The 20,257-nt window shown below is 39.3% G+C and overlaps 1 protein-coding gene across 3 annotated transcripts in view; it reads right to left on the reverse strand.

The window, feature by feature from the left end:
* chd1 (chromodomain helicase DNA binding protein 1) overlaps positions 1-20,257 on the reverse strand; it is a 196,167-nt gene that overhangs the window by 61,693 nt on the left and 114,217 nt on the right. For all 3 annotated transcript variants that reach the window (XM_060836961.1, XM_060836967.1, XM_060836952.1), the window contains exons 11-16: positions 15,488-15,615; positions 9,759-9,975; positions 5,501-5,590; positions 3,355-3,545; positions 1,521-1,709; positions 824-986 (exon numbers count right to left, since the gene is read on the reverse strand). In XM_060836961.1, the coding sequence (XP_060692944.1) occupies positions 824-986; positions 1,521-1,709; positions 3,355-3,545; positions 5,501-5,590; positions 9,759-9,975; positions 15,488-15,615 (978 nt within the window). The remainder of the gene's footprint in view (positions 1-823; positions 987-1,520; positions 1,710-3,354; positions 3,546-5,500; positions 5,591-9,758; positions 9,976-15,487; positions 15,616-20,257) is intronic.

Here is a 20,257-nt window from a genome sequence, read left to right on the forward strand (position 1 = left end):
CAGCATTTGGGGACAGAAAGCAGAGTTAACATTTCCAGTCCAGTTCTTCAGAACCAGGTTCTAAAGTAGTATCACTGGACTCAAAAATGTTGACTCTGTTTTCTCTCAACAGATGCTGTTGGACCTGCTGAGAGTTGCTCTAGCAATTTCTATTTTAGTCTCAACACCATTATCCTGGGCCTTTGGATTGTTTCCAATCCAGTGACATTACAACTAAAATACTGCCTCACCTGAAAGTTGCGAAACAAAAAATTAGCATCTGTAAAAATAAAAGTGACTGTGGAACTGCCAAACTGCATTTAAACAAAATCCGACTGGCTTACGCAAACCCTTCAGGGACAGAAACCTGCCCCTTTTAACTGACACGAATCCCACACCATCATATGTCCTGAAGCAGCTTAGTAAACCACTTAAACACATAAAAGTGATTCGCGAATAATGATTTGGTAAAGCAGCCCACACCTCAGTGTAAATAGGGATGTAACGAGTGCTAGACTTGCCAACTCTGCCCACATTCTATTAATATACAGCTTCCATCATTTACAAACATAATTGGTTATATTTAACTTTTGATTATGTTATTATTGTTTCCTAGTATCAGAAATGGCAATGTGACAGATATTCTAAACTCATCTGAATGAGTTTTTTGGGCATCAATTCAGTCTTTTGACCCATAAAACAAAAACAAATCAACACAATTGTTTAATAGTCAAGTCTTAAATACTTAGATTAAAACATTATCCACACGTGCTGGAATTAATCTAATCCATATGCACAAATAGATCATAAATGTACACATATGTGGTTACCTCACATATCATACCTGTAAGGCCTCCTGTCTGTTATAGAAATTATTATCTTCTGGAATTTTAATGAGGTAGCAGTGGTTACAACATTTTTTAAGTTCCATCATGATATTGAGAAAGCCGGAAGTGCTGCCTTTACACCCTTTGCTCAGGGCTTTATAATTCCTGGTTAAAATCCATCTATAGCATTGTAAGATAAAAATATTGGCAATTAGTATCACATTATAATATCAATTAACAGTAAGGACTGCCAACTAACTGAACTATTAATTAGGTATCAAGGTTTAATATACAGATATTATTTAAGAAGTTTTAATGGTTCTAAACATAATATCACCCCATGGCACATTGATATCAAATAGTTACAAGTTTCATATGCAACCATTTATCAATTCAATATGCCTAACAAGAGGAGTTTTGTATTATACATCTCCACAGGAACTTCCTTTATATACTTTTGCCTTTTATTTTGCAAATCTGTCAGTCTCATAAAGGCAAGACATAAATACACATCATGCCTTTCTGCAGAACACAAAGCAGGGTATATGCTCTAAAAGTCTCAATAGCTCTTTTTCATTAGTTTAGTGAAAATTATTATTTATAGATAATTTCTAAAAATGATGTTCAATAATCTTTTGTGGCCAATTCAAATTGATTTTGATTTACTATTATTAATAAAATGTTTGAACATATATATTCATGGGAGTTGCTTACTTGTAATATTGCTTTTGGACTGCACTCATCTCTACTCGCAAGATTTGTTCAACTTTAGCAGGTAGAGACTTTTCAACATCTTTTTTCACTCGTCGCAGCAAGAATGGCTCAAGTTCTCGATGAAGGCTTGTGTATCCAACTTCTCTTCCTTTACCATGTTCCTCTTCAAACACTTCCCAGGAAGAAAATCTTTTCCCCCACAAACAGAAATAGCACTTTTATTTAGTAGCATGGATCAGCTATTGATAAATAAAACTACTTCAAAGCATTAAATAGATAATACAAATAATGCAAGCATTGAATCTAATAGTAAATGCGCCTAATAGTTTCAAAAATCTTTATATTGTTGAACAGCTGTTTTACAGTATTGACAAACTGCTGAGGTCAGTTAAACCATTCACCTGACATGTTTTTAAATTAACAATTTTTCACCTAAAAATTAATTGACACTTTTCTCAAAAATTAATTCCTGCAACAATTTAAAGTGTCAAAATTAAGAAATATAATCACGATAATTCATAGGCTATTTATGATCACACGCCCAAAACAAAATCCAGCTGCAGAGGTTCACTTCAGAGGTAGAAATTACAGAATTTGAATTAGCGAGTTTTGAAAAGATTTGTAGCTCAGGTTGAGGTTCTGGATGTAGGTTTGGTCACTCAGCTGGAAGATTCATTTTTACATACAGATGAGGAAGGGCACCACTTCGACTGGGAGAACACACCCTTCCCAGGACAAGCCAAACAGAGACACTCAAGAGAATTCCTAGAAGCATGGCATTCCAACAGGAACTCTATCAACAAACACATTGACTTGGGTCCCCCATTCACCATCCAGAGAAGAACAGGAAATTACATCACCACAGGAAATGACATCACTGACTCAAGGAAATCTAAACACAAATAAAAAGCAGGCCATGCCACAAGTGCTTCATCCAGAGGCTCACTGACGTTACCTAGTACGGTGACGAAATGTGAAAAATGAACCTTCCAGTTCAGCGAGCAAACCTACATCCAAAATGTGGATTATTAAAAGCATAGAACCTGTATTGAAAATTCAATGGTTAAGTTGCTAACTTCAAATGATGTCTGTAATTGCTACAAAATACAGTCAAGACCACTAGGTTGAAAGCAGCCTCTGCCTCACAATGATGAATTCTTTTATTCCGTAGCTATAATTTTGTGAAATACGGATTATTTTTATACAGAGCCTGCAGAAGTTGGAGCTGTCAAGAATGAGCCACCAAATGTTAGCACAAATTATTTATCTTCTTTTAATTCTGGTGTCAGAAAAGGTAACAGTCTTGCACACAATATCGAATCCTCTACAGTGTGGAAGCAGGTCATTCAGCCCATCGAGCCCACTCCGACCCTCTGAAGAGCATCCCTCCCCCTGCCAACCCAATCTTGAAACCTTGCATTTCCCATGACTAATTCATGTAGCCTGCACATTCCAAAACACTATGGGCATTTAGCATTGGCCAACCTACCTAATCTAAACACCTTTGAACATTCCATACAATTAAATAACATTGCCTGGCAAATAAAAAGTAATCACGAAAGAAAAACCCTATGCTGACACGATGCCTCAAACTGTATTACAACAAATGAAGCATGTTTTAGGACAAGCAGCCAGTTTGCATTCAGTAACATCCTACAAAACAACAATGTGATAATGATCAGAAATCTGTTTTCATGACAGCGGCTAACATAAAATTGACCAGGACACTGAGTGAGAGTATTTTCCCAAAGAAATGAAACCTTCCCACTGTAACACAATTTATCCCTAATTTAGCACCTATATTACCAAAATCTAAATTCTTCTTTACACTTACTTTTCTGGCATGATGAAGTGAAGGAGGGACCAGAGTTCTTTGAGTGAGTTTTGGAGTGGAGTCCCAGTTATGAGTAGCCTGTGATTTGACTTGAAGTCAATCATGGTTTTATACAGGAGCGAGTCATCATTCTTCAGACGATGGGCTTCATCTACTCCAATGAAAGCCCAGTTTACACCTCCGAGGAATGACTTGAAATAGAATAACAAATCATAACATTTATAAGTATTTTAAACACACATTAATTAAAGGTTTCACATTTTAAACTCTATCTGGAAAATCTTGGGATGGATTTTATCAACAGTCAACTGTGCAGATGTTTTTATTCAGTGGGCTAATAATGCATCATAAAAACTAATGAATCCACTAAATTATGGTACGATATAATTGTAAAGGGTGGCAATCCACCAATCAATCATCCAAATGATAGATAACAGTGTCTGATCAACATGAAAATCATCTCAACAGGACCAATGAATTACCTTTCCAGTTTTTCCTTCCAGCAGTAATACCCAATTTTTTCCACTGTTTGTGTATACAGAGGGGAGCAAATATGGGGGTTAGAGATTTAACTAGTAGATTGTGGGTCATTACAGTCAATGATCAACAGCTATTTTACAGTGTTTTCACAGCTCTGCCTGATCCTGACCTTCCATACATACTCCAGGAATAGCGGGGCTGGGTTTCCAGCATGCTTCCCCAATGAAGCTTAACAAATATTTCAATACTCAAAATTAGATGGTTTCAAGGTGGATATTTGCTTCTCTTGCCCTCGTAATGTCTTGCATTCGGACTGTCTGAAAAATATTCTTTACTAATCTGACTTCCTATTTTTCCATTGCAACTATCTGATCTATGAATTAAACTACATTGTTAGTAGGCAGTCTTTTTTCTAGTATGTTCTCTTTCAGTTATTTATGGCACATTATTACCAATCCATAACTGCTCTTGAGAACGTAACATAAGAACCAGGAGAGGAGTAGGCTATCTGGCCCTTTGAGACCACTCCGCCATTCAGTAAGATCATGGCTGATCTTTTTGTGACCTCAGTACCACTTACCCACCCTCTCACCATAACCCTTAATTCCTTTATTGTTGAAAAAATTATCTTAGCTTTAAAAACATTCAATGAAGAAGTCTCAACTACTTCACTGGGCAGGGAATTCCACAAAATCACAACCCTGTGGGTGAAGAAGTTCTTTCTCAATTTGGCCCTAACTCTGCTTCCCTTAATTTTGTGGCTATGCTCTCTTGCCCTAGTTTCACCCACTAGTGAAAAAATCCTCTTTACTTGTAGCTTATCTATTCCCTTCATAATTATATATGTTTATATAAGATCCCACCCTCATTCTTCTAAATCCCAATGAAAATACTCAGTCTCTCCTCATAAGCCAATCCCCTCAACTCAGAGTCAACCTCCTCTGCACCCCTTTTTTGTGCATCCTTTCTCAAGTAAAGAGATCGATACTGCACACAGTGCTCCAGATGTGGCCTCATCAGCACCCCATACAGCTGCAACATAACCTCCCCGCTTTTAAACTCAATCCCTTTTGCAATGAAAGACAAAATCCCATTTGCCTTCTTAATTACCTGTTGCATCTGCAGACCAACTTTTTGTGATTCATGCATAAAGACACCCAGGTCCCTCTGCACAGCTGGATGCTGCAATTTTTTTACCATTCAAATAATAATCCTTTTTGCTGTTATTCCTACCAAAATGGATGACTTCACATTTATTAATGCTGGAAAGGTGAAATTTTAAAAATGTGCTGACAATACACAAATGGTAACGCAATATTTAAAAATCAAGCTTTAATTATTTTTCAAATCAAAAAGCAGTTCTGGTCGTTATCATGAAATTCTAAATGGTGTCCCTTCACAGATGCTACCAGAATGACTGAATATTCTGAATTTCTGAACCCAACATCATCTTTGAGATTTTTTTGATTGTTAGTATAATTATACATATTGATTTCATCAGCTAATCATATAAATTGAGAAAATCTCTACAAATGCAAAAGTATGTTCGCAACATAGTGTCCTTACAAAATACTTGACTGTTGGGTATAGTGGAGACTTGCATTGAAAATATTTGTGACAATTACAACTTGAAATTAAAGAACTACAGAGCTGGTTACGTACTCACCTTGTCCTTCAGCAAGATTTCGTATGTTGTTAATAATATATTAAATTTCAACCGTTTAGTCTGAGGATGCATCCATTCATATGTTCTTATCTGGCATCAAAGCAAATTTATGTTAGTCAAAAAACTTAAGTCTGCATGTTTAATCATTGTGCACTGACAAGAATTAAGGAGCACGCGTTTAAATTACTTGAGAACGAATACAGGCTAAAATAGGCCATTCACTTCTCAGATAGTAATGAGCCTCTGCAATGTGCTATCAGATTGCAGTTTGTTTACTCTTGAGACTTTCAAAATGAAGTTGGACTGGATTTTCATTGGGACAGAGAATACATGATTTAATTAAGTTGATGTGGATAATTTAATGTAATGTGGTTCTGAAAAAGAGCCATACTGGACTCAAAGCATTACTGTTGTTTCTTCTCCACCTGCTGAGTTTCTCTAATACTTTAATTACATTTTTATTAAAGTTAAAAACCAATGGCCACTGTAATCTATTTAAGTGGTTTCAATTGGAGGGGGTGAAAAATTTCATCTCCTTTATCGCCCTGGGATTTTGCCTCTGTCAAGTGGCTACTGGTGCGTGACAAGTATTGAAGTCCATTTCCAGACCAAAATGTTTCTATGTTCAAAGATGGAAATTACTACATGCAGTGTTTTTTACTGAAATCTCCATTAAGTAACTACCTTCTTTACACAAAAATACAGGCTAAGCAATGATGCACCAGTTCTAACATAAAGCATTATCGGATTCTGCTATCTTCTGCTAAAACCGATGACCATTTCTGGTTTCTTTACCCTACTGCGAATCGTACGCTTAAATTGCACACCTATTGCTTGAAATTCTTTGTCCCTGAGATTATCTTCGAGTAAAAAATGAGGTCTGCAGATGCTGGAGATCACAGCTGCAAATGTGTTGCTGGTCAAAGCACAGCAGGCCAGGCAGCATCTCAGGAATAGAGAATTCGACGTTTCGAGCATAAGCCCTTCATCAGGAATAAGAGAGAGAGAGCCAAGCAGGCTAAGATAAAAGGTAGGGAGGAGGGACTAGGGGGAGGGGCGATGGAGGTGGGATAGGTGGAAGGAGGTCAAGGTGAGGGTGCAGAGGAGATGACCTGGGGGGTGCAGTGAGAGAGGGACTCACTGAAATCCTTGTAGAGGGAGGAAGAGAGCTTCTTCAAGGAAGGCATCCTTGTAAGAGGATTCGCAGTAGGTTAAAATCTTCGAGTAAAAAATGAGGTCTGGTCAAAATGACCAGCAACACATTTGCAGCTGTGATCTCCAGCATCTGCAGACCTCATTTTTTACTCAAAGATTTTAACCTACTGCGAATCCTCTTACAAGGATGCCTTCCTTGAAGAAGCTCTCTTCCTCCCTCTACAAGGATTTCAGTGAGTCCCTCTCTCACTGCACCCCCCAGGTCATCTCCTCTGCACCCTCACCTTGACCTCCTTCCACCTATCCCACCTCCATCGCCCCTCCCCCTAGTCCCTCCTCCCTACCTTTTATCTTAGCCTGCTTGGCTCTCTCTCTCTTATTCCTGATGAAGGGCTTATGCTCGAAACGTCGAATTCTCTATTCCTGAGATGCTGCCTGGCCTGCTGTGCTTTGACCAGCAACACATTTGCCCCTGAGATTATCTGCCTCCTTCATCATAGCCCACATGACCAAATTTCTTCCAAGATACATATCCTGTAACTTGAACTCTCATCTCTCGAGTTTTCTCCTGTCTCTCTTTGTGCCCCCTCAGAATTTATCCTGCCAAATCCTGTTGTCTCACCTTACTTCCATTTAACTGGTGCCCACCCAACTTCCCTTGCGCCTCTTCTTCACATCTGTGTTTGCCACCTATCTCCACAAACAAAAAAAAGTTGATCCGGTCATTGTAGATCAATCACACGTTGCTAACTATCTCTTCATCTCCAAATTCCTTGAACACATTGTTGCTTCTCAAACCAAAAGGATCACCGGACTCGAAATGGTGACTCTGCTTTCTTCCAAAGATGCTCTCAGGCCTGCTGAGTTTTCTGCAGCAATTTCCATTTTTGTTTGTCTTCCATTGGACTTGATCGTTGAATTCCTCCAGCCAGAACTTTATTCATGCTGCAACACCTAGATAACTCTTCTCAGAATCAGTGGCATTCTCTGTGCTTGTGACAAAGGTAAACTATCCCTCTTCACCCTTTGCAACAACAGCATTTGGCACCGCTAACTGCAACATTCTCCTCCAAAGTCATCAAACTCCTTTAAAGCACGCTCATCTAGTTCCAGTTATTATCAAAGGATCATCTGCAATGGTTTATCTTCCTACTCCTACACCATCTGTCACTTGCAATGACAGCAAGGATTCATAGATATTTCTCATTTATATGCTGCCTCTCAATGTTTTCTAGGAGAAAGTGAAGACTGCAGATGCTGGAGATCAGAGCTGAACATGTGTTGCTGGAAAAGCACAGCAGGTCAGGCAGCATCCAAGGAGCAGGAGAATCGAGCATGAGCCCTTTTTCAGGAATGAAGAGAGTGTGCCAAACAGACTAAGATAAAAGGTAGGGAGGAGCGTTGGAAATGCGATAGGTGGAAGGAGGTTAAGGTGAGGGTGATAGGCTGGAGTGGGGGCGTGGGCGGAGAGATCAGGAAGAAGATTGCAGGTTAGGAAGGTGGTACTGAGTTTGAGGGTTGGGACTGAGACAAGGTGGGGGGAGGGGAAATGAGGAAACTGGAGAAATCTAGGTTCATCCCTTGTGGTTGGAGGGTTCCTAGGCGGAAGATGAGGCGCTCTTCCTCCAGACCATAGCAACACGACAGCTGGAGGAACAGCGCCTCATCTTCCGCCTAGGAACCCTCCAACCACAAGGGATGAACTCAGATTTCTCCAGTTTGTTCATTTCCCCTCCCCCCACCTTGTCTCAGTCACAACCCTCAAACTCAGCACTACCTTCCTAACCTGCAATCTTCTTCCTGACCTCTCCGCCCACGCCTCCACTCCAGCCTATCACCCTCACCTTAACCTCCTTCCACCTATCGCGTTTCCAACGCCCCTCCCCCCAAGTCCCTCCTCCCTACCTTTTATCTTAGCCTGCTTGGCACACTCTCCTCATTCCTGAAGAAGGGCTCATGCCCGAAACGTCGATTCTCCTGCTCCTTGGATGCTGCCTGACCTGCTGCGCTTTTCCAGCAACACATTTTCAGCTCAGCCTCTTAATGTTACCATCCAAAAGCTGCCAGCAGTGCACTGACACAATCCACCAACTCTTTATTGCTTCTAAATTGTCTGTGTCCATCCAACACACTGTACTAGATGAGCAGAAATTTTCTCCAACTAAACATTAGACAGAAGCTATTATCTTTGATTCTCACGACTTAGTCACCAACTCCACCCAGCTATCTTAGGCTGCAACAAACTGTTCAAGTGTATGACCCAGATAGAAGTTTCTGATCACATAATTATGCAATCTTAAGATTGCATCTTCCACTGCCTTAACAGTGTACAAATCTGTCCTGGCTCAGCACGTCTGTTTTAGAAACCCAAATTATCCACATCTTTGTTACTTCTAGATTTGACTGTTGCAAAGCACTCCTGGTCAGCCTGCCACGTTCTACTTTGCAAACTTGAGGACATCCAACATTCTACTGTCTAGATGCTAACTCTCACCAAATTTATTCACCATTACTTCTGTTCTTATCGACATACATTGGCTCAGTTTTAAAATTTTTATCCCTGTTTTCAAATCCCTCCATGACCTAAATTTTCTTTAGTTAATCCAGGTAACAAACCTCCAAGACATTTGCCTCTATTTCTGGCCTCCTATTCATTACCAGTATCAATCAATCCAACTTTAGTGGTTGTGCTTTCAGCTACCAAAGCAGTAAAGCTCCAGAATTTATTCCTTGAATGTTTCAGCATCTCTTTACTCTCTCAATTCCTACTTAGAACTTCCAATCTGACAACACCTTATGTGATTTATGTCAAATTTTGCTTGATACTGCTCCTGTGAAGTACTTTGGTATATTTCAGTAAAGACACTGTATTACTTTTGTTGCTGAAAGAAATTACAAGAGCTACAAGATATGCCGCACCTGACATTGATTTGGCTTTCAAGTTTACATTAAGTAAATGGATTTCTTGCTCAACGGCAAGAAGCTCAGACAATGCATTGTTTTAAACTGACTATACTTTTCTGAATATACAGCTAAAGTTGAGCTGCATAAAAATAATCTAGTTGCTAGATGCGGCAACACATAACATCAAATAACAAGTTACCATATTACGGCTACTGATGTCCCCCAAGTAAACTACGACATTCATTTCAGGCGCCCACATTTCAATTTCTCGTTGCCAGGAAGTGAGCGTTGAGAGCGGAACTACTAATAGGAATGGGCCATACAGCTGGTGCTCGTGGAACACATAGCTGAGAAAGGAGATGGTTTGTATGGTTTTCCCAAGACCCATTTCATCAGCAAGGATAACACTATTGTTCCTGTGAAAAAAGACAGCAGTAAATTATTGTTGCAAATTAGCATACCTTAACTCATTTACATCTTTCTAAATTGTCAAAAACTTTAATGCAGGGAAAGCTATTTAAACTATGACACTTTTTTTCATTTTAGCTTAAGTATTTAAAAAGTAAGAGTTGTGATAAGAAGGGACATTAAGATGAGGAATACTTTTAGAGAAAACTTGATACAATGGGAATGCACAAGTTGAGCAAAATATGAATAATGGGGACGTTCTAATTGCCTACATCCTGAAATGAAAGAAATGAAGGAGGAGGAGAGGTAGCAAAAAGAGAGAACAGGGAAAAAAAAAGGAATGCAGAGAACCAACAAAATAGGCATCCAAGGCAAATAAATAAGTGGCTAGGATCATATAGGCAACACCAGATCTGAACAGCAAGATATAAGAATTGTTTCCAATTAGGGTCAGACCACCTCTTGCTGAGATCATCCAGGAAGTAAGGTTGTTAATTATTCACTTGGCAATTTCCTGTCTTCAGGAGACGGGCAAAGGTAAAAGTCCAAATCAGGTCTAGAACAATATTCTTAAATAAGGTAAAATAGTCTAGTTAAACAGGCAGCTGGATGACAGTCAGTTCCTTATCTAAATTAGATGTTGGTTTTCTTAACTTTCTGATATAGTAATCAAGTGATTCATTGCAACACACTACGTTGTTCAAAAAACAGAGAATAAACCATGTAGTCAGAGCAAGTGACTTCACCAGAATGAGCTAATGATAGAATGAGTACCTGGGAATTTAAGCCACAGTGGGATTTAGAGCTTAGGGGGAAAAAGTGCTTTAAATGGAGGTTTACTGCAAGAAATACAGTCTCCGAAGTGAGAGGTGATTCAGAGAGGAAATAAGATGTAGATTGAGGGGCCTACCTGCACTGAGAACAACAGCAGCTTGTTATCATGAGTGTTTGGAAGGCAGCTGGTGAGTAGGATTAGCACTTATAGTATTTAAAGTGAATGTTAAGTACTTAATTTGCGTTCAAGTCTCTCGCCTTTTTTTCTCTCATTTCCTGAGAAAAACGACAACTTGGCAAGTTCGGAGTTATTCTTAGGGCAACAAATATATTTCAGAATTATGGGATAGCTGGTCAGAATGGCTAAATGTACATCCTGCAGTATGTGTGAAGTCAGGGTTCCAGACAGACACTGGAAGTGTCAGGAACTGCACAAACCTGAACTCTGGGTTTTGGAGCTCGAGGAACAGCTCATTTTTTTCTGCATCCTCAAGTCAAAGGACAACGTGGATAACATGTGCAGTGAGGTAATCATACCAAAGACTGGAACTGAAAAGGCAGAAAGGAAACGGGTAACTACAAGGCTGTCAAAAAAAAAAGGCAGGTAATGCAGGAGTCCCCCAAGTCTTTCTTGCTTGCTCATCAGTATTCTATTTTTGAACTCGTGATGAATCTCAGCTAAGTGCATCCAAAGCCAATGGCCTTAACATCACAGATGACTCAGCTGTACGTGGGGGGTGAAAGAAGAATGGAAGAGCTAAACAAGACTCCAAGATAGTGCACTGCTTGCCTAATGCAGGGTCAAAGGTATCAAGAAGGGGTTGTGGGCATCTTCCTGGAGGAGGGAGATAAGCCAGTCATGGTCCACAATGGTACTAATGACATAGGCAGGAAGATGGACATGGTCATGAAAGGTTATTTCAGGAAATTAGGAACAACATTAAAAAGCAGTCCCTCAAAAGCAATGATTTCAGCTTTATTCCCAGTATCAAATGCTAGTGAGCGATAAGACCAGGAGGATTAACTGAACACATGGTTGGGAAACCGGCGTAGGAGGGAGGGTATCAGATTTCTGAGGCATTTGGATTGGTACTGGGGCAAGTAGGACCTGTAAAGATGAAGATTCCTGCAGGGACTCCTGCATTACCTGACTTCTTTTTTTTGTAGACAGCCTTGTCGTTACCTGTTTCCTTTCTGCCTATTCAGTTCCAGTCTTTGGTATGATTACCTCGCTGTACGTGTTATCCATGGTGTCCTTTGCCTTGAGGATGCGGAAAGATGAGCTGTTCCTCAAGCTCCAAAGCCCAGAGCTCAGGTCTGTGCGGCTCCGGACACTTCCAGTGTCTGTTGGGGTTGGTTTAAACTAGTTTATCAGGGCGATGGGTACCTGTGAGGTAACTCAAATTGGAAGGGAATTAAGCTGGTAACAGGAAGTGGAAAAGCTGCAAGAGAGTTAGAACAAAGAAAGCAAGCTGAGGATATTGTATGCCTCCAACATGGAGTGACGCAGAGAGAAAGTTAAGGGCACTGTTGAATGCACACAGCATTCACAAAATTGCTAAGTCTAAATTCACATTTAGAGGTAAATGGTTATGATATAATTGCGATTGCAGAAACATGACTGCATGATGACCAGGACTGTACACTGAATATTCAAGGATATTTGACATTTAGGAAGGAAACACAAGGAGGCGGAGTTGTGCTGACAATACAAGATGGGAATCAACATATTATTTAGGGAGAATCTCAGACTGGAAGAACAATGTGTGAAATGTGTTTGGGTTAAGCTCTGAAACAGCAGACATTGGTTGAAGTTATATCGGCCACCAAGTAGTATGGTAGTGTGGGATAAAGTATAAATTAGCAGATGTAGCACAGGTTAACTTCAATCTGCAAAAAGATTGTGCAGTTGAGCACTAAAGCTATGGAAGGTATATTTATGGTGTGTGACAGGGATATTTTTCTGGAGCAATATGTTGAATAACCAAATGGAGGGTTTGCTAATTTAGATGTAGAATTATGTAATGAAAAAGGACTGATTGCCAATATTGAAAATAACCTTTAGGGATGAGTGATCAACAATAAGATAGAAATTTACACTGTGTTCAAAAGTGTAGTGGTTCATTCTGAAGCAAGCTGAATAAATTTGAATAAGGGAAATTATGAAAAAAATGAGGCACAAATTGACTGAGCTGAATTAGAAAAATACTTCAAAAGGCATGACTATACATAGGCAATGGATAGCTTGTAAAGAACTATGACATGACTCACAGCAACTACACATTCCAAACTGCAAATACTCAAAAACGTTTAATCTACTGTGGACAACAAAAATAGTTGAGGAATGCGTAAGATTTAAAGAAAGAGTTTGACAAAGTTGCCAGGAGTAGCAGTAAATGTGGATGGAGAGGTTTACAGAAGACAACAAAAGGAGCACCGATTATATCTAATTCTGGGCACAACACTTCAGAAAAATTGATAGTATTAGGAAGGATGCAGAAAATTTTCTGATAATAGTTTCATAGATGAGGGATTCCAAGAATGTGGATAGATTTAGAAGACTGGAGTTCTTCACCTTGGAGATTATTGGAGATTTAATAGGATTGTTAAAGTCATGATACTTTGGGATAAGGAAGAAAAAAAAGTGCTCCCATTGGTGGAGTGGTCAAGGAACCTAAGTACAAATGAACCTCGATTATCTGAACGAGATGGGAGAACATTATTTTGCGCAGATAACTGATTATTCGATTAATTGATGCAATGCCTGCCCTCTGGAGATCAGAATTTTCTGAAATTTCCTTTTTCCTCGCTCTGCCTGCCTTGCTCCTTCTCTGTCTCAGGGTTTGTTTCTGAGCAGACACACACTTGTGTGTGAAGGACCTCCAGCATTGCTGAAGCCTCCTGTTCCTCCCTCCCTCCCCCCGCCATCAGTTCAATGGGATTGACACAGTGAGCACTTGCTAAGTCTGCTCCCCATTCACGCAGCTCCACACACAATTTTTACTGCAACTTTCTGACACCTTTGCATTGTTGGAGACAATGTTGGGAGATATTTAGGATACACCCCTGTATGTAACTCCAGGGAACCTATGGCGAGAGATTGGGCAGGTCAGTCATTTAGAAACAGTGCTGGGGCTCCCATTGATGTCTAGGACTGTTCTCGACAGCATTTCAGTAAGCCATCTTCATTTTTAATCATTGCAAACAAAAGACACGATCAGTGTTGGAAGCACCTATTTGATGGAATGTTTCTATAGGGACCTTGAGATCTTCTTCCGATAATCCGAAATTCGGACAACTGATGTTCGGATAATCAAGGACCCTCTGAGCATCAATTTAAAAGTAAGTGACAAATGAAGCAAAGGTGACGATGAAAAATATTTTCATGAATTTAGTGTTTAGAATCTGTAAGGAACTGCTGGGGAGTAAGGTGGGGCAGGTTCAGTTATGCTATCTGCAGGCTATTATCTGAATAGAAATAATTGTAGTGCTTGGGGAAAAGGTACAGGAGTGGGATTAAGTGAGTTAGCATATAAATTAAGGGCTGAATTCTTTCCATATGTGCTGTAAACATCTCTATACATGCTATAATATAGAAACAAGTAAAAATGTCAGGAATTCTCAAAATACTTCACAAAATTAAAACATTATGAGATTTGACTATTAAATAATCTTGCACATGTATAATAAGTAACATGCTAAACTCATCAGAATCTCATAAGAAAAAAAAATCACAATACTATTAAATTTGCATATGATTAATGTAATTTTTCTGGATAATACAGGCCAAAAGTTTATATCAGAATTGTCTCCCTTGGATCTAAGATTAAAATTCCAAGAAATGTTAGCAAGTGAAACAATTACAAATAAAGAGATAACATTTCATAATGAGTACTTTGTAGATAGGCAGGTGAAGGAAGATAGACCTGAAATCAATCTTTGTCAATGTTATAAGCTTTATTTACAGAAATAAATAAAAATGTTGACCCCTTAAGTTGGCTAGCACAGCTTCAGTCTGCTCCTATTTAAAAGGTATGAAGATTAATCCTCAATGCCCAGCACCTACACACAATTAAATGTATAATTAATACAAAGCAGCTAAACTGAGTTTGGAATTTTAAATTTCAATAACGTTAAGCTTCAAAACTTTTAAGTGAATATTCATTGTGGTTAGTGTTAGTTTAATAAAAATATTGCCAGAAGTTAGCTTCACCCATAAAACTGCTATATTCCTCAATCAAAATTACAAGGCTAATAATTTTCTGTATAACATAGCTCTTCAAATTGTGCTAATTTGCTTAGGTATGTCGGCATTAGTTGGAACATTTTAAGGTTAGGTTTTAAATATTTATGAGAGAAGAAAATGACAGGTCAAAATATTCTTAAAAGTAGTTTTCAGTAATTTAGAACCAAATGGAGAACCAAATTCTTACTCAAATGTCTATTCCTATTCTGTGATAAACACATTTTACCTCTAGCAATATAACTACTGGACTACCAGCCTTAAGTTCAGTAAATGCTGTGCAATGCAAGTTAAGCAATGAATTTGTTCTACTTCAGTCACAGATTCATGTGAAATTCACATTTGCTATAATGCAAATGTATTTAGCAGAAACTTTTAACTGTGACATAACTGACAAAATCTTCGCACAAACCTTGAATAACTGACAAAAAGTATGTCCAATTTTCCATTAAGCCTAAAGTGGAAATTATCTTGATTTCATACATGGATTCAAAATTACTTACTTGCACCAGGAGTGTGCCAACCAATTTAAACCATTCAATTGATAATCTCGGAGTTCCAACACATCAGCACTTCCTATATAGCTTGGCTGCTTCTTTAGTGTGACAAACCTCGGTCTTTGCTTTAAAACCTGCATAAACAACAAAATTAAACACTAAACAGTGCTCTATGAAGCAGATTTGCTATATACCATCAATTGCTAGTTATGAACAGATACCAAAGGAGCAGTACTGAAAACAACTAAATAAGAGGCCTAACACATAAGGCAGGTGAAGTCAGGCATGGTTAGGAACATGGGACTAGATATCATAGCGATTACAGAGACGTGGCTCTAGGATGGACAGGACTGGCAGCTTAATGTTCCAGGGTAGAGATGCTATAGGAAGGATAGAAAGGGACACAAGAGATGAGGGGGACTGTCATTTAGGATTACAGATAACATTATGGCTAATATTATGAGAAAGGATATTCCTAGGAATATGTCCAGAAGCATTATTTGGGTGGAACTGAGAAATAAGAAAGAGATGATCACCTTATTGGGATTATACTATCGAACCCCCATGCCCCCAACTCCACCCCACAACAGTCCACAGGAAATTGAGAAACAAATTTGTAAGGAGTTATCAGTCATCTGTAAGAATAATACGCTGGTTATGATCAGGGAATTTAATTTTTCAAACACAGATTGGGACTCACATAGTGTTAAGAACTTGGACGGAGAGGAATTTGTTAAGTGTGTACAAGAAAATTTTCTGATTCAGTATGTGGATGTACCTACTAGAGAAGGTACAAAACTTGACCTTTTCTTGGGAAATAAGGCAGAGCAGGTAACTGAGGTGTCAGTGCGGGAGCACTTTGGAAAAGGGTAGTGACAGAAAAGGATACACTGGATATAAAAGTTAAAATTTTAAAAGTTTAATTTTTAATTTGAATTTTAAAAGGAATAAGTTGATTAGGGATAGTCAACACAGTTTTGTGAAGGGTAGGTCGTGACTCACTAAGGTTTGTGTTGAGTTCTTTGAGAAGGTAACTAAACAGGTGGATGAGGGCAAAGCAGTTGATGCGGTGTATATGGTTTTCAGTAAGGCATTTGATAAGGTTCCCCACGTTAGGCTATCACACAAAATACGGAGGCATCGGATTGAAGGAGATTTAGTGGTTTGGGTCAGACATTTGCTAGCTCAAGGCGACAGAATGGTGGTTGATGGGAAACGTTAATTCTGGAGTTCAGTTACTAGTGATCTGTGCTGGGTCCATTGCTGTTTGTCATTTTTATAAATGACCTGGATGAGTGCGTAGAAGGAAGGGTAGTAAATTTGTGGATGACACTAAGGTCGGTGGAGTTGTGGACAGTGCTGAAGGATGTTGCAGGTTACAGAGGGACATAAATAAGCTACAACGCTGGAAACTAGAGTTTAATGTGGAAAAGGAGCAACAGGAATAAAGAGTACTGTGCTAATGGTAAGATTCTTGGTAGTGTAGATGAGCAGACAGACCTCTGTGTCCATGTACATAGATCCCTGAAAGTAGCCACCCAGGTTGACAGGATTGTTTAGAAGGCATACGGTGTGTTAGCATTTAATGGTAGAGGGACGGAGTTTCAGAATCACGAGGTCATGTTGCAGCTGTACAAAACTCTGGCACGGCCGCTCTGCGTACAATTCTGGTCACTGCATTATAGGAAGGGTGTGGAAGCTTTGGAAAGGGTTCAGAGGTAACTTACTGGGATGTTGCCTGTATGGTGGGAAGGTCCTATGAGGAAAGGTTGAGGGACTTGAGGCTGTTTTCGTCAGAGAGACGATTGAGAGATGACTTAATTGAGACATATAAGATAATCAGAGGGTTATATAGGGTGGACAGAGAGAGCCTTTTTCCTCTGATGGTGATGGTTTGCACAAAGGGTCATAGCGTAAAATTGAGGGGTGTTAAATATAGGAGAGATGTCAGAGGTAGTTTCTTTACTCAGAGTAGACTCACCAACTGTCAGGGCATTTAAATAGTCATTGGATAAATGTTTGGTTGGAAATGGAATAGTGTAGGTTAGATAGGCTTCAGATTGGTTCCACAACATTGAGGGTCACAGGGCCTGTACTGCGATGTAATGTCGTGAATGAATTGGAACGCTATGAATTGGACGAAGGCCAATTTTGATGGTATTAGGCAAGTAGTTTCAAAAGTTGACTGGGGGCAGACATTTGCGGTATAGAGAGAACTGGAAGATGGGAAGCCTTCAAAAATGAGATAACAACAGTTCAGAGACAGTATGTTCCTGTTAGGGTGAAGGGTAAAACATGTAAGGTGTAGGGAATGTTGGATGGCAAAAGAAATTTGGTCAAGAATAAGAAGCAAGCATATGTCAGATATAGACAGTAGAATCCCTAGAAAAGTATAAAGGCAGTAGGATTATACCCAAGAGGGAAATCAGGAGGGCAAAAAGATAGCTTTGGTAAATAGGGTCAAGGAGAATCCAAATGGATTTTATAAATATATTAAAGTCAAAAAAGAGTAACTAGGGACAGAATAGGGTGTCTGAAAATATACAATGCCATCTATATGTGAAACCGCAGGAGATGAGGGAGATACTAATGAATTATTTTGCATCAGTGGAGAAAGACATGGAAGATAAAGAGCATGTGGAAATAAATCAGCAACATATTGAAAAATCTCCAAACGGGGAACCTCGATTATGCAAACATGATGGGAGGGCACTATTTCGTTCAGATAATTGATTATTTGGTTAATCGATGGAAGGAAGGCCTTACAAGGAAAGGCTGAGGGAACTTAGGTTGTTTTCGGAGAGAAGGTTGAGAGGTGACTCAATAGAGACATATAAGATAATAAGAGGGTTAGATAGTGAGAGCCTTTTTCCTCAGATGATGAAGGCTAACAGGAGGGACATAGCTTTAAATTGTAGGGTAGTAGATTTCAGACAGATAGCAGGGATAGTTTCTTTACACAGAGTGGTAGGAGCGTGGAACGGTCTACATGCACATTTGTAGATTCGCCATCATTAGGGGCATTTAAATAGACAAGGTCCCGCCCCCAAACCCCGTGCAACGACGCCTCCCCCCAAGCAACATCGCCCTCCTGCCTCCAATACCGCCCCCTCTAACCCCTAACCCGGTCCAACAACACCACCTTTCAGACTGGAGACCTATGACCAGCAGGGTGCCACAAAGATAGGCGCTGGGTGCACTGCTTTTCATCATTTATATAAATGAGGACGTGAATATGGGAGGTATAATTAGTAGGTTTGCAGATGACACCACAATTGGAAGCATGGTGGACAGGAAAAAAGATAACTTCAGAGTACAACAGGATCATGATCAGATGGGCCGAGGAGTGGCAGATGGAGTTTAATCTAGATAAATGTGAGGTGCTGCATTTTGAAAAGGCAAATCAGGGTAGGACTTATACAAATAATGGTAAAATTCTGGGGATTGTTGTTGAACAAAGAGATTGTGGAGTGTAGGTTCATAATTACTTGCAAGTAGAGTCATAGACAGACAGGATAGTGAAGGCAGCATTTGGCATGCTTGATTTTATTGGTCAATGCATTGAGTTTAGGAGTTGGGAGGTCATGTTGGGGCTGTACAGGATATTGGTTTGGCCATGGAATCAGTGTTCAATTCTGGTCTCCCTCCTATTGGAAGGATATTGTGAAACTTGAAAGGTTTCAGAAAAGATTTACAAAGATATTGCCAGGGTTGAAGGACATGAACTATAGGCAGAGGCTGAATAGGCTGGTCGGAGGCTAAGGATGACCTATGGAAGTTTATAAAATTATGAGGGGCATAGATAAGTTGATTAGTCATGGTCTTTTTCCTGGGATGGAGACCAAAACTAGAGGGCATAGGTTTATAGTGATAGCGGAAAGATATAAAAGGGACCTAAGGGGCAACGTTTTCATACAAAGGGTGCTGCATGTTTGCAAGGAGCTGCCAGAGTGGTGGAGGAGGCTGGTACAGTTGCGAGATTTAAAAGGGATCTTTGAATGGGTATATGAATAGGAAAGGGATATGGGCCAAATGCTGGCAAATGTGACTAGATTAATTTAGGATATCTGGTTGGCCTGGACAAGTTGGACCAAAGGGTCTGTTTCCATGCTGTACAGATCAATGACTCTGTATCTGTAAAAGGTTATAATGAACAGAATAGCCTCCTTTGTGCTATTTGTATATGGATGTTTATAGAGCTTCTAGGTCCTAAATTGCTCCTGGAAAAAATGCATATTTAGAGCTCTTCAAATATCTGACAATAGAAATATCATTTCCACCTAACTGGGTAAAATAATGGGGCAATTTTTCATTGCATAGGTGAATTTTTAGCCCAAAGTGGTTTTCTGATATCAGAATGTCATAACCGGCCTTGCATTAAATTCACAAATCAAAACCATCAACAGCCCTGCTTTAGCTGAGAAAAAGAAAATTTAAGACTCAAAAGCTGTTGGAATCATTGGTATATTAAGTTACAAACTACCAATTAAAGGTCCACTCTAGAAATCAGAGAAACCAACTAAACACAATTACCAAATATATTTCATTTAAAGAAATACACTTATACACATGGATAATGAATAGATTACAGGAACGTGTAACACAGGTAAGAAAGTAATCATGGGTGATTTCAATTTGCAAACACTGTAAACTAAATGAACACCAATTATAAAGGATGAGTTTCTGCAATGTGTTAGGATTAGTTTTATGGAGCAGTTTAAGAACCAACTATAGGACAAGTTATTATAGATATACTGGTATGTAATAATAAAGAGA

Source organism: Hemiscyllium ocellatum, chromosome 2 (genome assembly GCF_020745735.1).
Source record: "Hemiscyllium ocellatum isolate sHemOce1 chromosome 2, sHemOce1.pat.X.cur, whole genome shotgun sequence".
Classification (NCBI taxonomy): Eukaryota; Metazoa; Chordata; class Chondrichthyes; order Orectolobiformes; family Hemiscylliidae; genus Hemiscyllium; species Hemiscyllium ocellatum.